This window comes from Pseudophryne corroboree, chromosome 2, assembly GCF_028390025.1.
Source record: "Pseudophryne corroboree isolate aPseCor3 chromosome 2, aPseCor3.hap2, whole genome shotgun sequence".
Taxonomy (NCBI): Eukaryota; Metazoa; Chordata; class Amphibia; order Anura; family Myobatrachidae; genus Pseudophryne; species Pseudophryne corroboree.
This window is the reverse complement of record NC_086445.1, coordinates 273,515,004-273,537,649: the sequence shown is the minus strand read 5'-3', so window position 1 is coordinate 273,537,649 and position 22,646 is coordinate 273,515,004. Positions and strand designations below refer to the sequence as shown.

At 40.9% G+C, this 22,646-nt stretch overlaps 1 protein-coding gene and 1 long non-coding RNA gene across 3 annotated transcripts in view; one reads left to right on the top strand and one right to left on the bottom strand.

The window, feature by feature from the left end:
- Nucleotides 1–22,646, top strand: part of LOC135015742 (uncharacterized) — a 230,425-nt gene that overhangs the window by 109,925 nt on the left and 97,854 nt on the right. Inside the window, exon 4 of one of the 2 annotated variants that reach the window (XR_010213939.1) lies at nt 7,307–7,640. The exons of the other annotated variant lie outside the window; for it this stretch is intronic. This is a non-coding gene — a long non-coding RNA (uncharacterized LOC135015742). Of the gene's footprint in view, nt 1–7,306; nt 7,641–22,646 lie in introns of those variants that run through there. 2 annotated transcript variants of the gene reach the window in all.
- SIAH3 (siah E3 ubiquitin protein ligase family member 3) overlaps nt 6,425–22,646 on the bottom strand; it is a 177,137-nt gene continuing 160,915 nt past the window's right edge. The window contains exon 2 of the mRNA XM_063952818.1: nt 6,425–7,422. Within this exon, the coding sequence (XP_063808888.1) occupies nt 6,835–7,422 (588 nt within the window). The 3' untranslated portion in view covers nt 6,425–6,834. The remainder of the gene's footprint in view (nt 7,423–22,646) is intronic.

Below are 22,646 nucleotides of genomic sequence, written 5' to 3'. Positions count from 1 at the left end.
TCGCAGGAGGAGGAGATGAAGCTTATTTTTAACTTATCTGATCACCAGTTATCCTATGATGAAATATCACTTCTGTCATTAGGTTTGAACTTTGTGCCCACGGTTAGACATGATCCTTTTGAATATTGTGTTGATCAATTTAAGTTTGCACGTAAATTACGTTTTGGAGAGTATTTTGGAGACAGCACTCATGAGACTCAGGTTGTGACCAATAAATTGAAAAACCCTAGTTCATTTGATCCGCCTTCAATGAATTCAAGTATTAAAACGTTTGTGCGAGCTATGGAATATGACGTTAAAGCTAATATGCAGCCCTGTAGGTATGATAATCTTACCAAGGGGCAGAGTTTGGCATTGAAATCATTGAAGGAAATGAACATGTGATAATACGTCCGGCTGATAAGGGCAGGGCCATTGTCTTACAAAACTGGGCAAACTATGATAGAGAGATTAAGAGACAATTGTCTGATACCACTGTGTATAAAAATTGTGCCTCAGATCCTATGATGCATATTAAATATAAGGTGGATCTATATGTCGACAGAGGTTTAGAGAGTGGTTGGATTGACAGCCAGACTGCAGCATACTTGATGGTTGAGCACCCAAAGTGTCCATTTCTCTATACCTTACCTAAGGTCCATAAGACCTTAGTGGACCCCCGCGGCGCCCAATAATTTCGGCCCAAGGGTCGGTGTTACAACCTTTAGCAAAATTTATTGATCAATATCTGCAACCAGTTGTTTTGCAAATTCACAGCTACTTGCGTGACACTAGTGATTTCCTTGAGAAGATTAAGCAGAATGCCCCTGCGAAATATGATGATATTCTATTGGTAACACTAGATGTTAACTCACTGTATACAATTATACCGCACGAAGCTGGTATGAATGCAGTACATGATGCACTTGTATATTTTGGACATTCTGGTCCGCCGATAGAATTTCTAATTGAACTAATGAGTTTGGTCCTGCATGAGAACCACTTCCTGTATGCGGGTAGATTTTATAGGCAGGTGTCAGGGACTGCGATGGGGTCGAACCTGGCACCTGCCTATGCAAATATCTACATGTACTGGTTTGAGAATACATATATTATGCCAAAATTTGATAAACATCTTGTACAATACCATAGATTTATTGATGATATTTTTGCACTATGGAGAGGGACGGAGACTGAGTTCCGGCAGATGGTGGCGACGCTTAATGAGTTAGATACACCAGTTAAATTTACAGCAAAATGTGATAAGATGAAGATAGATTTCCTAGATGTAACAATATACAAGTCTGATAATGGTCTAGGTTCCACGCTTTTTAAGAAGTAAACGGACAGAAACTCTTTATTATATGCTACTAGTCATCATTCTCCAAGTCTGAAGATGAATTTACCAATCTCACAGTTAATACGTGTTCTAAAAATTAACTCTGACCAGAGACTGGCAGAACAGCATATTATGGAAGTCAAGGCACGTCTGAAAGAAAGGGTTTATGTGCACAAAACAATTGAGAGTTGTTTTGCTAAAGCACGCCGGAAGGTTGCCATACCAACGGTAAAAACAAGACAAAAGAGCAACAATCGGATGATTTATGCAAGTAAATACGATGACAAAGATAAAGTTGTGAAAGATGCATTTAGGCACAACTGGAATATTATTGCATCTGATTCTAAACTCGGGAGACTAACAGACCGACAGCCGATGTTAGCATACCGTCGTGGGGCTAACTTGAAGCAGCTCTTAATGAGACCACTGATGAATCCGATGAAGGATAAAGGTGGTACTTGGCTGAGATCTACTAAAAAGGGCTGTTTTAAGTGTTTGGACTGCACAACCTGTAGGTCAGGCATTCCCAACCACGGTCCTCAAGGCACACCAACAGTGCAGGTTTTAGTGATATCCAGGCTGCAGCACAGATGGTTAAATCAAAATAACTGAGCTACTAATTAAGTCACATGTGCTAAAGCCAGGATATCACTAAAACCTGCACTGTTGGTGTGCCTTGAGGACCGTGGTTGGGAATGCCTGCTGTAGGTCCTTGATCTCGGGACCCACTTTTCCTCACCCACATAGTGGTATACAAATACCAATAAAACACTGCTTGCATTGCCTGATGGACCATGTTATCTATCTGATCACTTGCCCCTGTGGGTTGGCCTACGTAGGCCTTACAAAAAGGAGGTTTAGAGACCGTATGGCGAACCACAGAAGTTCGATCCGCCAAGCGATTGAGACGGGAAGCTCGGATAAACCAGTGGCTAGACACTGTATGGAATTGGGGCATCAAATACCGACTCTCCGTTGTAGAATCATTGATTGGATACCGCCATCAATCAGAGGTGGTGATCGGGTCCTGGAATTATACAAACGAGAGGCTGAGTGGATATTTAGGCTGGACACGATAGCCCCTAGGGGCTTGAATGAGCAGTTAGTTTTGAAAAATTTTCTGGGCTAGACCAGTATGATTAGCTCCACCACACTTGTTTTTTTAACTTTTCTTATATATATAAATATGGTCTATGTATGTTTGTTTTTGTATACTGTATTTAGATTACACAATAATGTTGTTCTTATAGCCTTTTTGGTTATTATACAAGTAGCCTCCTGATACCCTGCCGCTAATGTGGATAGCTGCGCGCATTAGTAAAATCAAACTGGAGTTTAATCCCCCCTTTTTAAATGCTTTATACTTTGCTGGTAATATGGGTGACTCGGGTATGTGGAATGCATGTGTGCTCCACATATGTTTACTACTTCCTATATCCAGTATTAGAGTGACGGTGGAACGCATATGCGGTTCATAGCCGCCTGGATTACAATATGACCGGAAGCGGTAGTGATGCGCATCTCCGGAAATACATGGTAGTGAGTTGTGGAATGCTCACCTGTGCGAATGGAACGCACGCCAGGAGCCGCGCGGCGCACACATGCGGGGGTATTTAGGAGGCACTTGTTGAACAGGTATGCTAATTCCGCTGCAATGACTCTTCTTTGTTGCTACTGTTGATGGCTTATAATGATGAAAAGCTTGACAAAGGTTATTAGTAACCGAAACATTACTTAATGTCTGTATGCAAACCCTGTGAAGCCTTGCATTTATTGGTACTGTGAGTATGGTTTAAAAATGTTCTAAGCAAATTTCAAAAGTGACTTGAAGAGTGCCTATTTCTTTGGACTTTGTCTATATACTGAAATCGCTCTGAAAGGGGATCAACCTGTATAGTGCACCCCACTGTTGGATAATCTGATGAGAGTGCTGGACTTTCCCTCTCTCTCTCTCTCTCTCTCTCTATATATATATATATATATATATATATATATATATGTCTCTGAAGGATGGATAACTCCGCAATTGCTGGAGCAATGTACTAAAAAATTGGTACGCATATGCCTTACAATCTGGCAACAAACACTATGGGGGTCAGACACCCCGATCACCCCTAGGGGTGAGGCGGCAGCACTGCGTATTTCAGCAGACAGCATAACTCTGGAATGCCTGCAATTTACAACAAACTTGGTACACATATGACTTACACTCTGGAAACAATCACTATGGGGGTCAGACACCCCGAGCATCCCTAGGGGTGGGACAGCAGCACAGAGTTTGTCAGTAGCCAGCAAAACTGTGGAAGGCCTGGAGCAATTTACACCAAACTTGGTACACATCTGACTTAAAGTCTTGAAACAAACTCTGTGGGGGTTAGACACCCGTAGCAACCCTAGGGGTGGGACAGCAGCACAGAGTATTTCAGGAGACAGCAAAACTATGGAAGGCCTGGAGCAATTTACTCCAAACTTGGTACACATCTCACTTACAATCTGGGAGCAAACTCTGTGGGGGTTAGACACCCCAAGGACCACTAGGGGTGGGACAGTGACACAGAATATTTCAGGAGACCGCATTAATCCCGAATGGCTAGACCAATTTACAACAAACTGGGTGCACATATGACTTACACTCGGGAAACAATCAATGTGGGGGTCAGACACCCCTAGCACCCCTAGGGGTGGGACAGAAGCACAGAGTATGTCAGCAGACAGCATAACTGTGGAAGGCCTGGAGCAATTTACACCAAACTTCGTACACATCTGACTTGCAATCTTGAAAACACCCCTAGGGGCAGGACAGCAGCACAGAGTATTTCAGGATACAGCATAACTCCCGAATGGCTAGACCAATTTACAACAAACTGGGTACACATATGACTTACACTCCGGAAAAGAACGATGTGGGGGTCAGATGCCCCTAGCACCCCTAGGGGTGGCACAGCAGCACAGACAATTTCAGGAGACAGCATAACTACAGAATGCCTAGACCAATTTACAACAAACTTAGTACACATATGACTTACAAGCTGGGAACAAACACTGTGAGGGTAAGACACCCCGAGCACCCCTAGGATTGAGGCAGCAGCACAGAGTTTTTCAGCAGACAGCATAACTCTGGAATGCCTGGAGCTACCAAACGTGCTACACATATTACTTACACTCTGGGAGCAAACACTGTGGGGGTAACACACCACTAGCACCCCTAGGGGTGGGCCAGCAGCATAGACTATATCAGGACATGCATGATATGTCAGTATTGACAGGACTGCATGTGACAGGGGCAGTGACATGATGTGAGGAGAGGAATGGAGGTAGCACGAACCCACACACTGAGAGTTATATAGTGGAAGTAGCATGGTCCCCCAGCAGCACATTGGGTTTACATTTACTTTTTTATACTATGTTATTTATGCTGTGTGTTTAAGATTTAAATTAATTTTGTAAACAAAAATTCTTAAAATCCCGGGCAATGCCGAGTACTCCAGCTAGTATATATATATATATATATATATATATATACATATTATATATATATAAATTATATTAGATAGATAGATAGATAGATAGATAGATAGATAGACAGACAGAGTTAAATTCAGATGCCAGCACTCTAGCTTATGTGTATAGAACTTGATCCAGTGCCTCAGTAATTGAGGTATGTATGTAAAGAATTGGTTGCACTCAGACTTCTCTAACAGATTTGTTACAGGCACTGGCGTATCTATAATGGGTGCAGTGTGTGCGGTGCACATGGACCCCTGAGTCCAGAGCACACGCTGCACCCATTTTCTAAATACTCAGCCCTCCGGAGTCCGGCGTCGGAGTTAAAACTCCGTTAAAATAGTGCAGCAAGCATTTTTATGGAGTTCTGCGCATGCACAGTACAAAAATCACTGGGAAAATGGCCACTGTGCCATTTTCCCGGAGATCTGCGCATGCGCAGTAGAGTCTAAGCACTCTAGTGCTCAGACTCTAAGTGCTGCCGGCAGAGAGGAGGGGGCCCAAACAGAGAAGGGTGTACCCGGGCCTTCTCCTCTCTTAAAACGCCTTAGGTTACAGGGCTCAATTTGCAGTCAAAGTTCCATAGTTTTAATGACTCTTTCTTCAGGACAACAAACCGAAAAAAAGAGTCATTAAAACTCTGGAATGTTGACTGCAAATTAGGCCCTATAGCTGCACTGTTATAGTAGTCTGAGTGTAGTCCAATTCTTTACAAATACACACAGACACACACACACACACATATAAAATGCAGTATATAAATGTTACATGTTAAACTGAAACTCAAATAAATATACTTTCGTTCAAAATACAAAATGTAGGTATTTATTGTGTATTTTACTTCTCATCTTTTTGTATTCTTTTTATTTATTTAAAGTTCTCAAACTGTACATACAGTAATGCAGAAAAAGAAAACGACTCATACTGTTATTAGCTGTAATATTAACATTATCCAAGACCAGTGAATAAATCTCATAGTTTCACTAACAGTATGGATATCTCAGCTAAGTTATTGCCTGCTAATGTTGATTCTGGACTTGCGGAGACAAATGCTACAGTTCATGGCATGTTTAATGTTATCTTACAATTGCTCATTTAATGCTTTCCATAAATATTATCCAATTTCTCAAATATATATTAATACAGCATAAAACGATGCATTTAAAAACACATATAGAATTGAATAATAATTTTGTTTTAATCTTTTGCTGTCCCATGATATCCATCAATCTAGGATTTGATAAGACAAAGAAGACAATTGGTAAATAAGAGGGAAGTGAATATATATTTGTTCCTCTAATTTGCACACCCATAATTAAACAAAGATATACAGCATGTCAAGATGGAAAGAACATATCTTACAAAATCCTAAACTTGTATCAGAAAATAATAAAAATTTGACCCAAGCACTAGTTAGAGAACATTATAGCAGAATAATCGGGGGGTTATACAGAGTTGTTAGCAAACAAAAAAAATTAGGAATTGGACAAAACCATGTTGCACTGCAGGTGAGGCAGATGTAACGTGCAGAGAGAGTTAGATTTGTGATCTCTCTGCACATGTTACATCTGCCTCACCTGCAGTGCAATATGGTTTTGCCCAATTGCTAACTTTTTTGGTTTACTAACAACTCTGAATAACCCTCAATGACCGCAGAAACAAAGAACATTATAGCAGAATAAAGCTGGTTGAAGTTAAATTTCCAAATTTCATTACCCACTGGGTAGAGATAATGTTGATATTATCTTTATATCTATAAAATATATAAACAGGCAAACATATATATGGATGTATAAATATTTACATTGGTACACATAGAATATACAAATCTCATCACAGGATATATTAGTTTAAGTCAAAAAGTTGTCACTGAAACTAAATCTAAATACATTTAAAAAGAGAACATCACTCAAAAATTTCTTCCCAAACAACCGTTCTCTTATGTACAAGCCCAGGTAAGATAGATAACTCTTCAGTTTGTATTTCCATACTGTACATTGATGTCCATAATATTACATTTCAGTTTGAGTAGCACAAAGTTTGCTTGCAGTTATTGCTATTCCAATGGCCAGACTTCCATTGTCAGCAAAGAGCTGAGCCACCGGGGCATTAAGCACTAGGCAATCACCGTCTGTAATCACGGAGTCAACACAGTCTAAGACTGAGCGGGGACTGGACTCCCACGTCAGTCTCCTACGATTCCTGCTCAACTCCAGTTTGTAGTTAAAATTCTCTGCCTGTGTCGGTGTGCCAATCAGCATCATTGTAGCAAAGAATTGTGGGTATCCTTTATATTTCTCTTTTTTTCTGAGCACAAGTAAAAAATGGTGGCCCAGGCATGAATGTGCAATTATCCAGTCCACAGGTGCTGGAAGATGCATGTCCGTAGCAAGAAAGACAATTTCTGTCCCATGCAGTATGTTAATTGTATGAGTTTGTGTCAAATGAGCAATAACAACCTCCAAGTGACCTTTCCATTTACAGGCGAACAAAGGGCAAGTGCAAGAAGTCAGCTGTGGATCATGGACCGTTTCATGGCGATGATGATGTGTGGTTTGTTGAGAGGAGTCTTCAGGGACTGAACATCTGTTTGTAACATTCTGAAAGAGAAAGAAATGAGTGTAGAAGATAGGCAATAGCACTCATGTTTTGTGAAATCTCTAAGCACAGAAGCAGTCGAACATAAAATAAGCATAAAATGAATGATAATTGTTACAAAAAGGTGTATAAAAGCAGCTGCAGGAAGAAAACCGTCTCCTAGATCCCACAATGGCTGTAGTAAGCTTGAAATGGCTCAATAAAGTCTCTGCTAATACTACTTTATCTTCAGCAGACACTTAATTTTATTTGTAACTGTCTGTATCAGGAAAGCATATGATGCATGACATGGCAATTAGTTTAATTGCAAACCACAGCACTACAGTGACACAAATAACGCATACAATGATCTTATAGAACCTTTCCAGATAGCAGATTGCAGTAGTTTTTAATGTGCTTTCCTCTTCATAGTCCTTTTGTCAGGCCTGGGGTAAATATACTTTTACCTAAAGAAAATGTCTAAAATTAATTTAGGTTTCTGCATGAATGTTTTGCATTGAACTCGATTTAACCCCTTTATGACTAATGGTATTTTAGACCTTCGTCAGAAAAGCAGATTTTAGCATTTTGGTATATGTTGTTTAAAGCAATAATAAGTACCATGTATAGACTTGTCAGGTGCAGACTCTTGTGTCACTTTGTAGTGTTGGCCAAGCACGACCGCCAGCCAAAAACCCCGCTTGGGTGGTGGTCCACACCACCACCCTAGGGGGAATAGAACCATGTGGCAACCGAAGGTCCCCACCAGGCCCGAAGCATGGCGAGCATAGCAAGCCCGCGAGGGGACATGCTGTGCTTGAGGTCGGGATTGCGGCGTCGGGATTACAACCACGGGGATCCCGTCTGTTGGGAAAACATTGTGATCCCCTAGGGAATTAGTTACATGGATTGTTGTAATTTTTGGTAAAAATTAAAAATAGATATGAATTCCTGCCAATGGAGTGATAACTAACATTTTGAATGGAAAGAAATGAGAAAGTTAAAATCTAAGTTGCTTTATTTGAAATAACTAGTGCTGGTAAAAATTCATATGTAAGGCTTGCTTAGCGGACCGATTTTTGAAGCACTCTATTCTTGCATGTTGCTTTTTGTCACTGAAATGCTACTTAACACAGACGCATACAACAATTAAAAAGGCATAAAAAAAACAATCACCTGCACTAAGACTACATTAGTGAACATAAATTTTCAAATATCTTGAATTCTATTGTGACATATTTTAGATTGATGTGTTGCTAGTAATAATAGTACCAGGGAAAGTTGTTGGCTTGTCGTTAATCAGAATATCGACAAGCATTATGGGGACTCCGTAAGGTGCATATACACTTGCCGATAAAATGAACGACGTCGCAGATTTTCACCCTTCCTGAGCGAAGCCGTTCACTTTCTCAGCAAGTGTGTATGTCGGCGATGATGACCCATGTGCAGCACCGTGGGTCGTTAACGACCCTCGGTTTTGGTGGTGCATACATTCTCAATTTGGAGCATCGTCTAAGAGCTGCCTACACGACTCAGCTATGGTGTGACGGCACTGAGCGATATGGTCATCATATCGCTCAGTGTGTATGCACTAGCCGACGTCGCTCATAGAGCGACATTGCCTAGTGTGTAATCACTTTTAGTGTTGGCAAGTGTAAAATTATACAGCATTTCATGCCCCTCGTCAATATAACTGTCAACATGTAGACAGTTGCTGACATCACATTGTCCCTATAATGCATAGCCACATTCTGATTGTCATCAAGCCGTATGTATCCCGGCTACCACAGATGGCAACTAAATGAACACCCTTTTAAATGTTTAAACAAATTATCATAAACATTTGGATAAATAAAAGATAAATAATACACATTTTAAGAACTATAACAATATTTCCAAACAAGGTAAACACTACTCATTTCAGATATGCAGCAAGAAAATGAATCATTTTGTCATCAACCATAAACTGCTGTCTTACTTATGTTGGCTCAATATAGGGTACAGAATTGTCAACAATATATATACACTTATGTTGGAATGTACACAATGCCGTTGCTTAAAGTTAACTATACACTTATTTGTGTAATGTATCTTGAGTGAATTCAAATGGCACATGCTCCGAAAATGGGAACATGCAAGTATGGTCAATGCATAGTCATACATATTTTGACCGCATCTACATTAAGACCAAAGAGGGGGAATGCGGGTGTGTTGGGGTGTTCTCACTGAGACATAGTTGACAGCGCAATATGGTAGTCATTATAGGACACAAGCATAGCTGAGTTCTGGGCTTGTGCTGTGCAGGACATTGATAATGATAAACTCCATATCCTAACATACTGTATGGCAATACACAAACCCTGCCTTGCATCACCCATGCTTTAATCTTCACAAAATCTCTTCCCTTTGCCTTGTACAAACCTATATGTTCGTGTCAAACATTCTGATATGTCATTTGGTTTCTGTCAACATTTTCCTTTAGGTATATATATGTGTATGCGTGTAGGGACTGTAAGCTCCATAGGGCTGGTAATATGATTGGTGCTATGTAATTATACAATAATAGTATTATGCTGTAGCATAGAAACTGTGTTTATCCTTGAAGAATCCACTGTACAAGGTGCAGACTTGTGTATGTTATTTCCAGCATCATTATTTCACCTTACGCATCAGTTTATAATACTGTACTTTAACAATTTACACCATTTTAAAGTTAAATGTAAAAATGTGGCTTGGACATATATACCTTGCTATGGCTGTATATGATTTAAGATACATATATTTTTAAGTCTATTGTAAATGTAATACAGGGCTGTTAAAATAAAAGTATCCTACTTGATCTAAGGATCATAATTAACAGCAACTTGGACAGAAGATACTTCAAAGAATGCACTTGTCATTTATTGGAAAAGAAAATGAGTTCCACATTTTGTCATCAGGTGACAATGTGGCGATACACACTATGGCCCTCATTCTGAGTTGTTCGCTCGCTAGCTGCTTTTAGCAGCCGTGCAAACGCTAAGCCGGCGCCCTCTGGGAGTGTATCTTAGCTTAGCAGAAGTGCGAACGAAAGGATCGCAGCGCTGCTACAAAAAAAAGATTGTGTAGTTTCTGAGCAGCTCCAGACCTACTCCTACCTTGCGATTACTTCAGACTATTTAGTTCCTGTTTTGACGTCACAAACACGCCTTGCGTTCAGCCAGCCACGCCTGCGTTTGCCCCGGCACACCTGCGTTTGTATCTGACACGCCTGCGTTTTTCCACACACTCCCCGAAAACGGTCAGTTACCTCCCAGAAACGCCCACTTCATGTCAATCACTCTGCGGCGAGCAGTGTGACTGAAAAGCGTCGCTAGACCTTGTGTGAAACTACTTCGGCTGTTGTGAAAGAACGACACGCGTGCGCATGCATCGCATACGCATGCGCAGAAGTGCCGGTTTTTTGCCTGATCGCTGTGCAGTGACCGAAAACAGCTAGCGAACAACTCGGAATGACCAGCTATATCACTTGAAGAGGACTAACTATGTTCAGTGTGTCTGTGGCTGAGGACCTCTACTTTGGTACAGTGTTGCTTTAGCAATTATAGCTCATCAAGTGATTTGTACTGTCATATTATCACCTGGGGGTATATTTACTAAGGTACCGATTTAATTTGCTTTTGTTTGTTTTTTTGTCTAAGTGTGATCACGGGAATTTACTAAACACAAATCTCTGCAGTGAGGTACAAAGAATGGACAAAATATCGCGCTCAAGCGCTCACATATGGACACTTCCCTTAATTTCTTAAATGAGATGCGTCTCGAAATTCTCTCTTTTCGGATTCCTCACAGGATCTCCTCATACATGTAAAAGATAAAACAGATATACACAGAGATCCTCGTGTATTACTTCCAAACGATTCTGATAATCCCTCTTCCTTTTTGTGTTATTAGACCAAAAAAGGGGAAGGTATGTCATCTATCGGGGAAATCCCCCTTCCCATGAACTTACACAACTATGCAGTGAGAAAGCACATAATCTCATAAATGATGACGTATCGTTCTACATGAATGTTCAATGGTATATCAATTTAAATGGGGGAAACTCCCCCTTCCCATACACTTACACAAATTTGGGAAACAAAAGGCATGCACAACTGTAATTCCCTGTGAAGGAAGCTCCGTCACCAAGTGATGAAAAATATCGGGGTTGCCCCCTGCGTATGGCACTCACAATAAAAATGGTTTGTCACAAGCATGTAGGGTGGGTCTTTCCTATCCACTCGTAGTCTCCAACCTTGCACTTTTTCTCTCAAGGAAAACCAGAGAAAAGGTTGGGATAAAAGACTTTTTAATAAAACAAAACAAGAATAAAAACAATGGTAATCATACCCGGGAGGGTCAAGGACGATAGATGGTTTAACAGAAAAAACGGGGCCCTGTAAATCTGGTCTCCTCCTAGGTCCTCCACGGGTAGATCTTTCCAGTGTAGATCTCTCCACCAACGCGTTTCGGCCCGTTCTAGGGTCTTTGTCAAGGTATGAGAGACCCCTATCCGGCATTCCTTATATACTACCCTAATCACATATCTATCACAGGTGTGTAGTTTAAGAAGAATATTTCCCTGGAATCTGTATAATCAAAACATCATCCATTCTATGAATCAAATACTAGACATGTCAATCCATGGTTCAGGGCATCCATATCCTCCGTTTTCCTCCTGCGGAAGTGACGTGAAACACTCTCACACGTGATCCCCTTAGCTTCTTCATTTCCTGCCGCGGAGGTAAAGTCACTTGTTTTGTCTATCCATACCCGGTCCGTCAGCGCATACGTTCCTCGGATATGATGCGCTGTCCGCCGGTGATCTTCTCCGCCCGCGTGCCACTTCCAAGATGGCCGCCGTTCTACTTCCGTCCACTGATTCAAGCTAAAGTGCCCCATTTCCTGTTCTCTTCTTCAATTGTTATAACTGATGTTTAAAACTTCGTTGGACTTATTCCTATCCCCCACATCATCTACAATGAGAACTGGATTTTAATACCCTGAACCATAAACATTTACAAAAACATATTGCGCACTTGTCCCAACATTAAAATATATAAATTCTATTGCACAATATTTTCTTTGTGTAGTCCTTTAAAATATCCACCCCACAACAGCTCTAATAACACAAATCATAAAAACCATTTGATTTCAAAATCCTGGTTTAACCCTATTGGTACCAGGGTTTTGTAGGTGTATATTCATTTCATTTCTGCTTGTGCCAAACGGGCCATGATATTTTTATCTCTTTCATTTGGTTTGATGTGTTTAATCCCAAAAAAACTTTTTATATGGCTCACGGAGCAATTATGTGCAGATTTAAAATGTGCGGACAGGGAGTGGGTATCCAACCCCTTCCGGATGTTCCTTAAATGTTCCCCTAATCTGACCTTTAAAGGTCTGGTAGTCCGTCCAATGTAGAATTTATCACAATCACAAACTATGGCATAAACCACGTTGGCGGTATTACATGTGATAAATTCCATGATTCTATGTTCTTGGTCATTGATCTTAATTGTTTCACATTTTGATGTAGTGCCTCCATCAATATTACGGCACCCTATGCAATTACTACACCTATAGAAACCTTTGGATCTATTATATCCTTGTCTTTTAGTTTCTGAATGTATACTTTTGACTAATTGCGTTTTGATATTGGGTGCCCTTCTATATATATGTACCGGTTTTGTGGGTAAATGAGGGCCTATGACTGGATCCAACTGCAATGTGGACCAGTGTTTCCTGAAGGTTTTCTCAATTTCCCTGTGGTGGGCATTATACTCAGTGACAAAGGCCCATTGAGTGTCCCTATTCTCTTCTCTTGTTTTTTTCTTTATACATAGAAGGTCTTTTCTACTTGTGTCAATGGCTTCTTTTAAGCCTTTCTCTACTTTTGTCTTATCATATCCACAAGATAAGAAAGAACTTCTCATACTTTCAGCCTGAGATTTGAAGACGGAATCTTCCGTACAGTTACGCCGCAATCTTTTGAACTGGCCCCCCGGAATTGAGTCGAGCCAGTTCCTGTGATGGCAACTATCTGCATAAATATGGGATGAACAATCGGTAGATTTTTGATATGTTTGAGTACATATTTGATTTTCCTTAATATATATAGTAATATCGAGGAAATTAATTTTTTCTCTTTCAATGTCAAACGTTAATTTGATGTTAAGATCGTTATCATTCAGATATGTACAGAATCCTTCCAATGCATCCCTACTCCCCCTCCAGATGAAAAAAATATCATCTATGTAACGTGACCATAGTACCAGACTCGCCCCATATTCGCTATGCCAAACGGACTCCTCTTCCCAACGTCCTAAAAATAAATTGGCATAGCTTGGGGCGAACCTGGTACACATGGCCGTCCCTGTTAGTTGTATAAAAAATTCCCCTTTAAATAGGAAAAAGTTGTGTTCTAGTATGAACCGAATTCCTTTGATCAGAAATTCCTGCATTAAGGGGACTGTATTAGATGTTTCCAAACAACCTTCCACTGCTCTAATGCCTTTCTCATGATTAATGATTGTGTACAGTGAACTTACATCGGCACAAACCATGTAATAACCCTCTTCCCACTTGATATTCTCTAACTTATTGAGAATATCCCGGGTATCCTTAAGGTGGGATCTGTTCAGATGCACCAACGGTTGAAGATAAGAATCAATGAAGGCAGATAGATTTGCCATCATTGATTCTACTCCCGACACTATTGGTCTGCCGGGGGGATTTTTAGGGTCCTTGTGTATCTTTGGCAACACATATATAACTGGTATTTTAGGATTGTCCGTAATCAGGAACTTATATACTGTATCACTGATCGTTCCATTTTCCCTATATGTGTTTATGATGTTGATAAGTTCTTTATTGTATTGTTCAGTGGGATCTTTTTTGATCTTCTTATATGTGTTGCCATCGCCTAACTGTCTGTAAACCTCAGCTTCATAGGTGGATACATCTAGAAGCACAACTCCCCCCCCCCCCCCTTATCAGCAGGTTTAACTATAATCTTCCTTTTGCTGATATGTTCTATATCCTTGAGTACTTGTGCTGTGAAGGTCTCTATGAAACCCCCCCTAAGATATACCGGATAGAAAGTGGATTTGGGTCTAAATATTGAACCTTCCTCCGCAGATTTTGATTCTACTTCATCACTTTTAGATAAAAATAATTTTTTGATTCTTATCTTCAACCGTTGGTGCATCTGAACAGATCCCACCTTAAGGATACCCGGGATATTCTCAATAAGTTAGAGAATATCAAGTGGGAAGAGGGTTATTACATGGTTTGTGCCGATGTAAGTTCACTGTACACAATCATTAATCATGAGAAAGGCATTAGAGCAGTGGAAGGTTGTTTGGAAACATCTAATACAGTCCCCTTATTGCAGGAATTTCTGATCAAAGGAATTCGGTTCATACTAGAACACAACTTTTTCCTATTTAAAGGGGAATTTTTTATACAACTAACAGGGACGGCCATGGGTACCAGGTTTGCCCCAAGCTATGCCAATTTATTTTTAGGACGTTGGGAAGAGGAGTCCGTTTGGCATAGCGAATATGGGGCGAGCCTGGTACTATGGTCACTTTACATAGATGATATTTTTTTCATCTGGAGGGGGAGTAGGGACGCATTGGAAGGATTCTGTACATATCTGAATGATAACGATCTTAACATCAAATTAACGTTTGACATTGAAAGAGAAAAAATTAATTTCCTCGATATTACTATATATATTAAGGAAAATCAAATATGTACTCAAACATATCAAAAACCTACCGATTGTTCATCCCATATTTATGCAGATAGTTGCCATCACAGGAACTGGCTCAACTCAATTCCGGGGGGCCAGTTCAAAAGATTGCGGCGTAACTGTACGGAAGTTTCCGTCTTCAAATCTCAGGCTGAAAGTATGAGAAGTTCTTTCTTATCTTGTGGATATGATAAGACAAAAGTAGAGAAAGGCTTAAAAGAAGCCATTGACACAAGTAGAAAAGACCTTCTATGTATAAAGAAAAAAACAAGAGAAGAGAATAGGGACACTCAATGGGCCTTTGTCACTGAGTATAATGCCCACCACAGGGAAATTGAGAAAACCTTCAGGAAACACTGGTCCACATTGCAGTTGGATCCAGTCATAGGCCCTCATTTACCCACAAAACCGGTACATATATATAGAAGGGCACCCAATATCAAAACGCAATTAGTCAAAAGTATACATTCAGAAACTAAAAGACAAGGATATAATAGATCCAAAGGTTTCTATAGGTGTAGTAATTGCATAGGGTGCCGTAATATTGATGGAGGCACTACATCAAAATGTGAAACAATTAAGATCAATGACCAAGAACATAGAATCATGGAATTTATCACATGTAATACCGCCAACGTGGTTTATGCCATAGTTTGTGATTGTGATAAATTCTACATTGGACGGACTACCAGACCTTTAAAGGTCAGATTAGGGGAACATTTAAGGAACATCCGGAAGGGGTTGGATACCCACTCCCTGTCCGCACATTTTAAATCTGCACATAATTGCTCCGTGAGCCATATAAAAAGTTTTTTTGGGATTAAACACATCAAACCAAATGAAAGAGATAAAAATATCATGGCCCGTTTGGCACAAGCAGAAATGAAATGAATATACACCTACAAAACCCTGGTACCAATAGGGTTAAACCAGGATTTTGAAATCAAATGGTTTTTATGATTTGTGTTATTAGAGCTGTTGTGGGGTGGATATTTTAAAGGACTACACAAAGAAAATATTGTGCAATAGAATTTATATATTTTAATGTTGGGACAAGTGCGCAATATGTTTTTGTAAATGTTTATGGTTCAGGGTATTAAAATCCAGTTCTCATTGTAGATGATGTGGGGGATTGGAATAAGTCCAACGAAGTTTTAAACATCAGTTATAACAATTGAAGAAGAGAACAGGAAATGGGGCACTTTAGCTTGAATCAGTGGATGGAAGTAGAACGGCGGCCAACTTGGAAGTGGCACGCGGGCGGAGAAGATCACCGGCGGACAGCGCGTCATATCCGAGGAACGTATGCGCTGACGGACCGGGTATGGATAGACAAAACAAGTGACTTTACCTCCGCGGTAGCAAATGAAGAAGCTAAGGGGATCACGTGTGAGAGTGTTTCACGTCACTTCCGCTGGAGGAAAACGGAGGATATGGATGCCCTGAACCATGGATTGACATGTCTAGTATTTGATTCATAGGATGGATGATGTTTTGATTATACAGATTCCAGGGAAATATTCTTCTTAAACTACACACCTGTGATAGATATGTGATTAGGGTAGTATATAAGGAATGCCGGATAGGGGTCTCTCATACCTTGACAAAGACCCTAGAACGGGCCGAAACGCGTTGGTGGAGAGATCTACACTGGAAAGATCTACCCGTGGAGGACCTAGGAGGAGACCAGATTTACGGGACCCCGTTTTTTCTGTTAATCCATCTATCGTCCTTGACCCTCCCGGGTATGATCACCATTGTTTTTATTCTTGTTTTGTTTTATTAAAAAGTCTTTTATCCCAACCTTTTCTCTGGTTTTCCTTGAGAGAAAAAGTGCAAGGTTGGAGACTACGAGTGGATAGGAAAGACCCACCCTACATGCTTGTGACAAACCATTTTTATTGTGAGTGCCATACGCAGGGGGCAACCCCGATATTTTTCATCACTTGGTGACGGAGCTTCCTTCACAGGGAATTACAGTTGTGCATGCCTTTTGTTTCCCACATTTGTGTAAGTGTATGGGAAGGGGGAGTTTCCCCCATTTAAATTGATATACCATTGAACATTCATGTAGAACGATACGTCATCATTTATGAGATTATGTGCTTTCTCACTGCATAGTTGTGTAAGTTCATGGGAAGGGGGATTTCCCCGATAGATGACATACCTTCCCCTTTTTTGGTCTAATAACACAAAAAGGAAGAGGGATTATCAGAATCGTTTGGAAGTAATACACGAGGATCTCGGTGTATATCTGTTTTATCTTTTACATGTATGAGGAGATCCTGTGAGGAATCCGAAAAGAGAGAGTTTTGAGACGCATCTCATTTAAGAAATTAAGGGAAGTGTCCATATGTGAGCGCTTGAGCGCGATATTTTGTCCATTCTTTGTACCTTGTTGTTTTTGGAATTGTTTGTGGTTCCTTTTTCAAAATATTGCTTAGGCTGCTTCATAACAGCGCACAGAGGCACCTTAAAATCTATTTTAGAACAAATCTCTGCAGTGTTGGGGCTATTTGTATTGTTTTTCCAGGCAGAGTTCACAAATATGAATAGATAGACCATTGGTCAAACACGGCTGTTATTTTGTACAACTCGGTAATTTACTAAGAATTTGTATTTTCAATCACTGCCGACAATAGCCAAACACTGCCGGGAAAGCATAGAATTTGTAAAAAAAAGGAGATTTCAAATAGACCTGCTTTTTGCTGGCATGTTCAGATAGTCATGCACGGATAAGTGAGATCTGTGCATGCTTATCCGCGGGGTCCCCCCTCCTAAGCATAACCAGCCTCGGGCTCTTTGAGCCGGTCCTGGTTGTTTAAATACTGGGGAAAATTGACTGGGACCCCCCTGTATTTAGACAACCAGCACTGGGCTTTTGAGATGGCCCTGGTTCCAAAAATATGGGGGACAAAAGACGTAGGGGTCCACTGTATTTTTAAAACCAACACCGGGCTCCACTAGCCGCCGAGAAGATAATGCCACGGCCGGGGGACAATTTTATACTGGTCCCTGCGGCCATGGCATTACCCCCCCAACTAGTCACCACTGGTCAGTGTACCCTGGAGGAGTGGGGACCCCTTAAATCAAGGGGTCCCCCTCCAGGCACCCAAGGGCCAGGGGTGAAGCCCGAGGCTGTCCCCAGCACCCCTGGGGGGTGGATGCCGGGCTGATAGCCTTTTTGTGTGTAAAAAAAGAATATTGTCTTTTGTTTTAGAACTACAAGTCCCAGCAAGCCTCCCCCACTTGCTGGTACTTGGAGAACCACAAGTACCAGCATGCGGGGAAATAACGGGCCCGCTGGTACCTGTAGATCTACAACAACTAAAAATACCCAAATAAAAACAAGACACACACACCGTGACAGTACAAATTTATTAAAACACACTTACACACTCATACATATTTACCTACATCCAACGCTGCCCAATCACGTCCCCTTCTCCAGTAGCATCCAATCGTGTACCTGTTAAACCAAAATTCCAATATACTCACCTATTATCCAGTGATGATCTGTCCTCTTCATTCCTGAAGTAATCCATTGCCTTGTAAAAAAAAAAATGAAATCCCAATCTCATGATTGGCTGTGCGCTACTAGCCTGTCAATCAGGAGTAGCGCAGCGGCTACCATGGAGGATCGCACTCCTCCGTTCTAGCCTACGATGGGAACTTTGCGTGTCTGTGGTTAACCGCAGGGATAATTGGAGTCACTCTTGTGGGTGACCCCAATTAACTTTGCAGTTAACCGCAGACCGCAAAGTTCCCATCATAGGCTAGAATGGAGGAGCGCGATCCTCCATTCTAGCTGCTGCGCTACTCCTGATTGACAGGCTAGTAGCGCACAGCCAATCAGGAAAGCGCCATGATGTGGCACTCCCTGATTGGATGCTGGAATCTCCAGTGACAGGAGTCATGGGGGGTCCCAGCATTCGGGGAAAGGGGTTCCATGTGTAAACATGGAACCCCTTTAGTGGCGTGGACCGGGATTTTGTTTTTTTATTTTTTACAAGGCCGTGGATTACTTCAGGAAAGAAGAGGACAGATTATCACTGGATAATAGGTGAGTATATTGGAATTTTGGATTAACAGGTACACAATTGAGTGTGTAAGTGTGTTTTAATAAATTTGTACTGTCACGGTGTGTGTGTGTCTTGTTTTTATTTGGGTATTTCTTTTGTTGTAGAACTACAGGTACCAGAGGGCCCATTTATTTTCTCACATGCTGGTACTTGTGGTTCTCTAAGTACCAGCAAGTGGGGAGGCTTGCTGGGACTTGTAGTTCTAAAACAAAAGACAATATTATTATTTTTACACACAAAAAGGCTATCAGCCCCGGCACCCACTGCCCAGGAGTGCTGGGGACAGCCTCGGGCTTCACCCCTGGCCCTTGGTTGCCTGGAGGGGGGACCCCTTGATTTAAGGGGTCCCCACTCCTCCAGGGTACCCCGGCCAGGGGTGACTAGTTGGGGGGGTAATACCACAACCGCAGCGACCAGTATAAATGTGTCCACCGGCTGTGGCATTATCTTCTCGGCTAGTAGAGCCCAATGCTGGTTTTAAAAATACGGGGGACCCCTACATCTTTTGTCCCCTATATTTTTGGAACCAGGGCCAGCCCAAGAGCCCGGTGCTGGTTGTCCAAATACGTGGGGACCCCAGTCAATTTTCCCCAGTATTTAAACAACCAGGACCGGCTCATAGAGCCCGAGGCTGGTTATGCTTAGGAGGGGGGACCCCACATAATTTTTCTTTATTATTTTTAACTATTTCTACACTGTACACAATGAAGCCCTGCAATTATCTCACTGATCCGGCCGGTCTTCATTGTGTTAAGTCTGGCAGTGTTTTACTGTTCACTCCCGTAAAAAACACTGCCGGCAATACGAATTACTTCGACATCGGTGAACTCGATATACAAAACACGGTAGTTTAGTAAATGACCATGTTTTGTTTTAAAAAGTTGCATTTGTACATGGCCGATGTCAGCCGAGATTGAGCTCGGCTGAAATCAACAGAAACACAAATCTTAGTAAATAATATACCCCCTGGTGTCAAAATTTGTATCAAATATATTTTTCAATAAATGTCTAGCGCATCCCCTGAAGTTCCTGTTGTCCAAATTTCTCTTCATTACAAGCTTTATTGTTTGATACTTTAGTTTTTATAGCCCTGAATGTGTGGTACAATGTGTGATCATCATCATCAACTTGAAAAAATGCACCAGACCTATGAGCCACACAAAAATAGGTCTCCTAATAGACACACCTTAAAGTTACATCAAAGTCTTTAAGAGGTGTAGCTGTATCCATCCGCCCAAACTGTAATGAATTTGCACATCAATACCCCAACCTACACCAAGTGCAAGTGGTTGTAAGTATAATATACTGTACAATGCAATTTAACTCAGAGGTTCAACATCAAAGAACATGCTGTTTATTAAGGGCGGGATGCACTTTCCTCAAAAATTTGACCAAATTTCTGAAAACTTATTTTTAGAGGTTCGCTTCAATCTCAATGTGCATAAAAGTTGTCCGCAGTGGATATTAGAGGAATTCACTGCAGCCTGCCAGCATTGCAGTACTCATAGAATGCTATGGGACCGCAATGTGCCAGAATGCACCAATGTCCAGAAAGTTTCACTATAGATGGTGTTGCCTATAGAACCCTATGGTCTTCTTTACGCAGAGTACCCCTGCGAGGGATCCATTCCACATGCAGAGGAGGACTGCTGGGTCATTAACCTGGAAGTCCTCTGTTCGCAAAGGCCCGCTCTTCCGATTATTCATAAATAAGGTATTAAGCAATAAGGTAACTGGTATGAGGCAATAAGGCGTCAGGATGTAGCGCATTTAAAATGTGATACATAATACATCCTGTTCTAATGGATCTATTTACTAAGCCTTGGATGGAGATAAAGTGCACGGAGATAAATTCCCAACCAACCAGCTCCTAATTGTCATTTTTCAAACACAGCCTGTGACATGCAAGGTAGTTGCTGATTGGCTGGTACTTTATCTCCGTGCACTTTATCTCCATCCAAGGCTTAGTAAATAGACCCCTTAAGGGCCGTACTGATGGGGAGATTTCCCCAGAGATGTGTGCTGAGCGGTCTAGCACAGACCGCTCAGCAAACATCTCTCCCGCCGCTCAGCAATGCGCGATGTGCTGAGTGAGAGGGGAAGGATACGGGGGCCGCTCATTTCACCCAAATGAGTGACCTGCTAGATTGTGCCGGCAGGCAGCCTAGCACCGGCGATAGCGACGCGCAGGACCGCGCATCGCTGTCGCCGGCACCCCTACACACGGAGCGATGTTCAGCTAATTTCTAAACAATCTAGTCAGATTGCTTAGAAATGAGCTGAACATCGCTCAGTGTGTACCCCCCTTAAGAGTAATAACACAATTACCAAATATTAATCATGAACTGTGTTGGCAGACACCTGTACTTTCTTAAGTGTAACCAAGTTACATTAACAAAAATGTACAGTAAGTGTCATTTGAATTGACATTTATATTTTCACATATTCTATAACTATGTAATATTAAACAATTCAATTTGCAGATTCTTTGTAGCAATGAACTAGATTATTATTGATTTATTGGCATTTAAGACCTTCTTAGTTTATCTAATTCATTATAATAGATGTCCATAAGCAGATACTTTGTGCTTTATCCTCCCATTACAGTATGCAGAGTATAAAGTACATGCTTTCTATACAGAATTTCTCATTTTATTAATCAGCGCAGATAAATACACACAGCCAGATACAGCAGAATAACACCATTCAAGACATTCCCTAGATAAGGAAAACTTGCTAAAATATAATTATTCTTTGCCTGCTTGCTGGGCATTGACAATGTGATTAATTTAACACCCTTTGGTAAACAATGTAGTGCTGCAAACCACCAGGGATATTTTCATCTCTGAAATTTTAATAATGTCAAAAGATGAATGCCAATACTCACATATAATACACTTACTGTAATTACTTCCACTAACCAAACTCTTAATGCAACATTAGCAATTACACTAATTAAAAATAATGAACTTTCTCTTGCATTCTACTAAACCTCTTGGCATGAGTCAAGGTACTTACGCTCTCTACGACTATAAATGTTTCTATTAGGAAGCTGATTTTAAAATACCCTTTAAAATGAATTTGAAAATTAGAATTGGAAATGTTAACTCCAATACATTCGTTCTTTGGAGAAATAGAGATGATTCAACATTCACATTTAGTGATCCATTAAATCTGGTAATTACTTTAGCATAATTCATTAACCTTTAAGAGGGGAGCTAATAGCAAATAATGACAAGGTAAGACTTGTTTATCATTATTTTCTTAATGTGGAAAACTTCAAGCACACACTTTATACACACTTATAAATGCCTAGAGAGCTGAAGAGTGACATGAGAGATAGGAAAGCATTTAACTTAGTAGGTGTTTGATGCTACAGACAAGG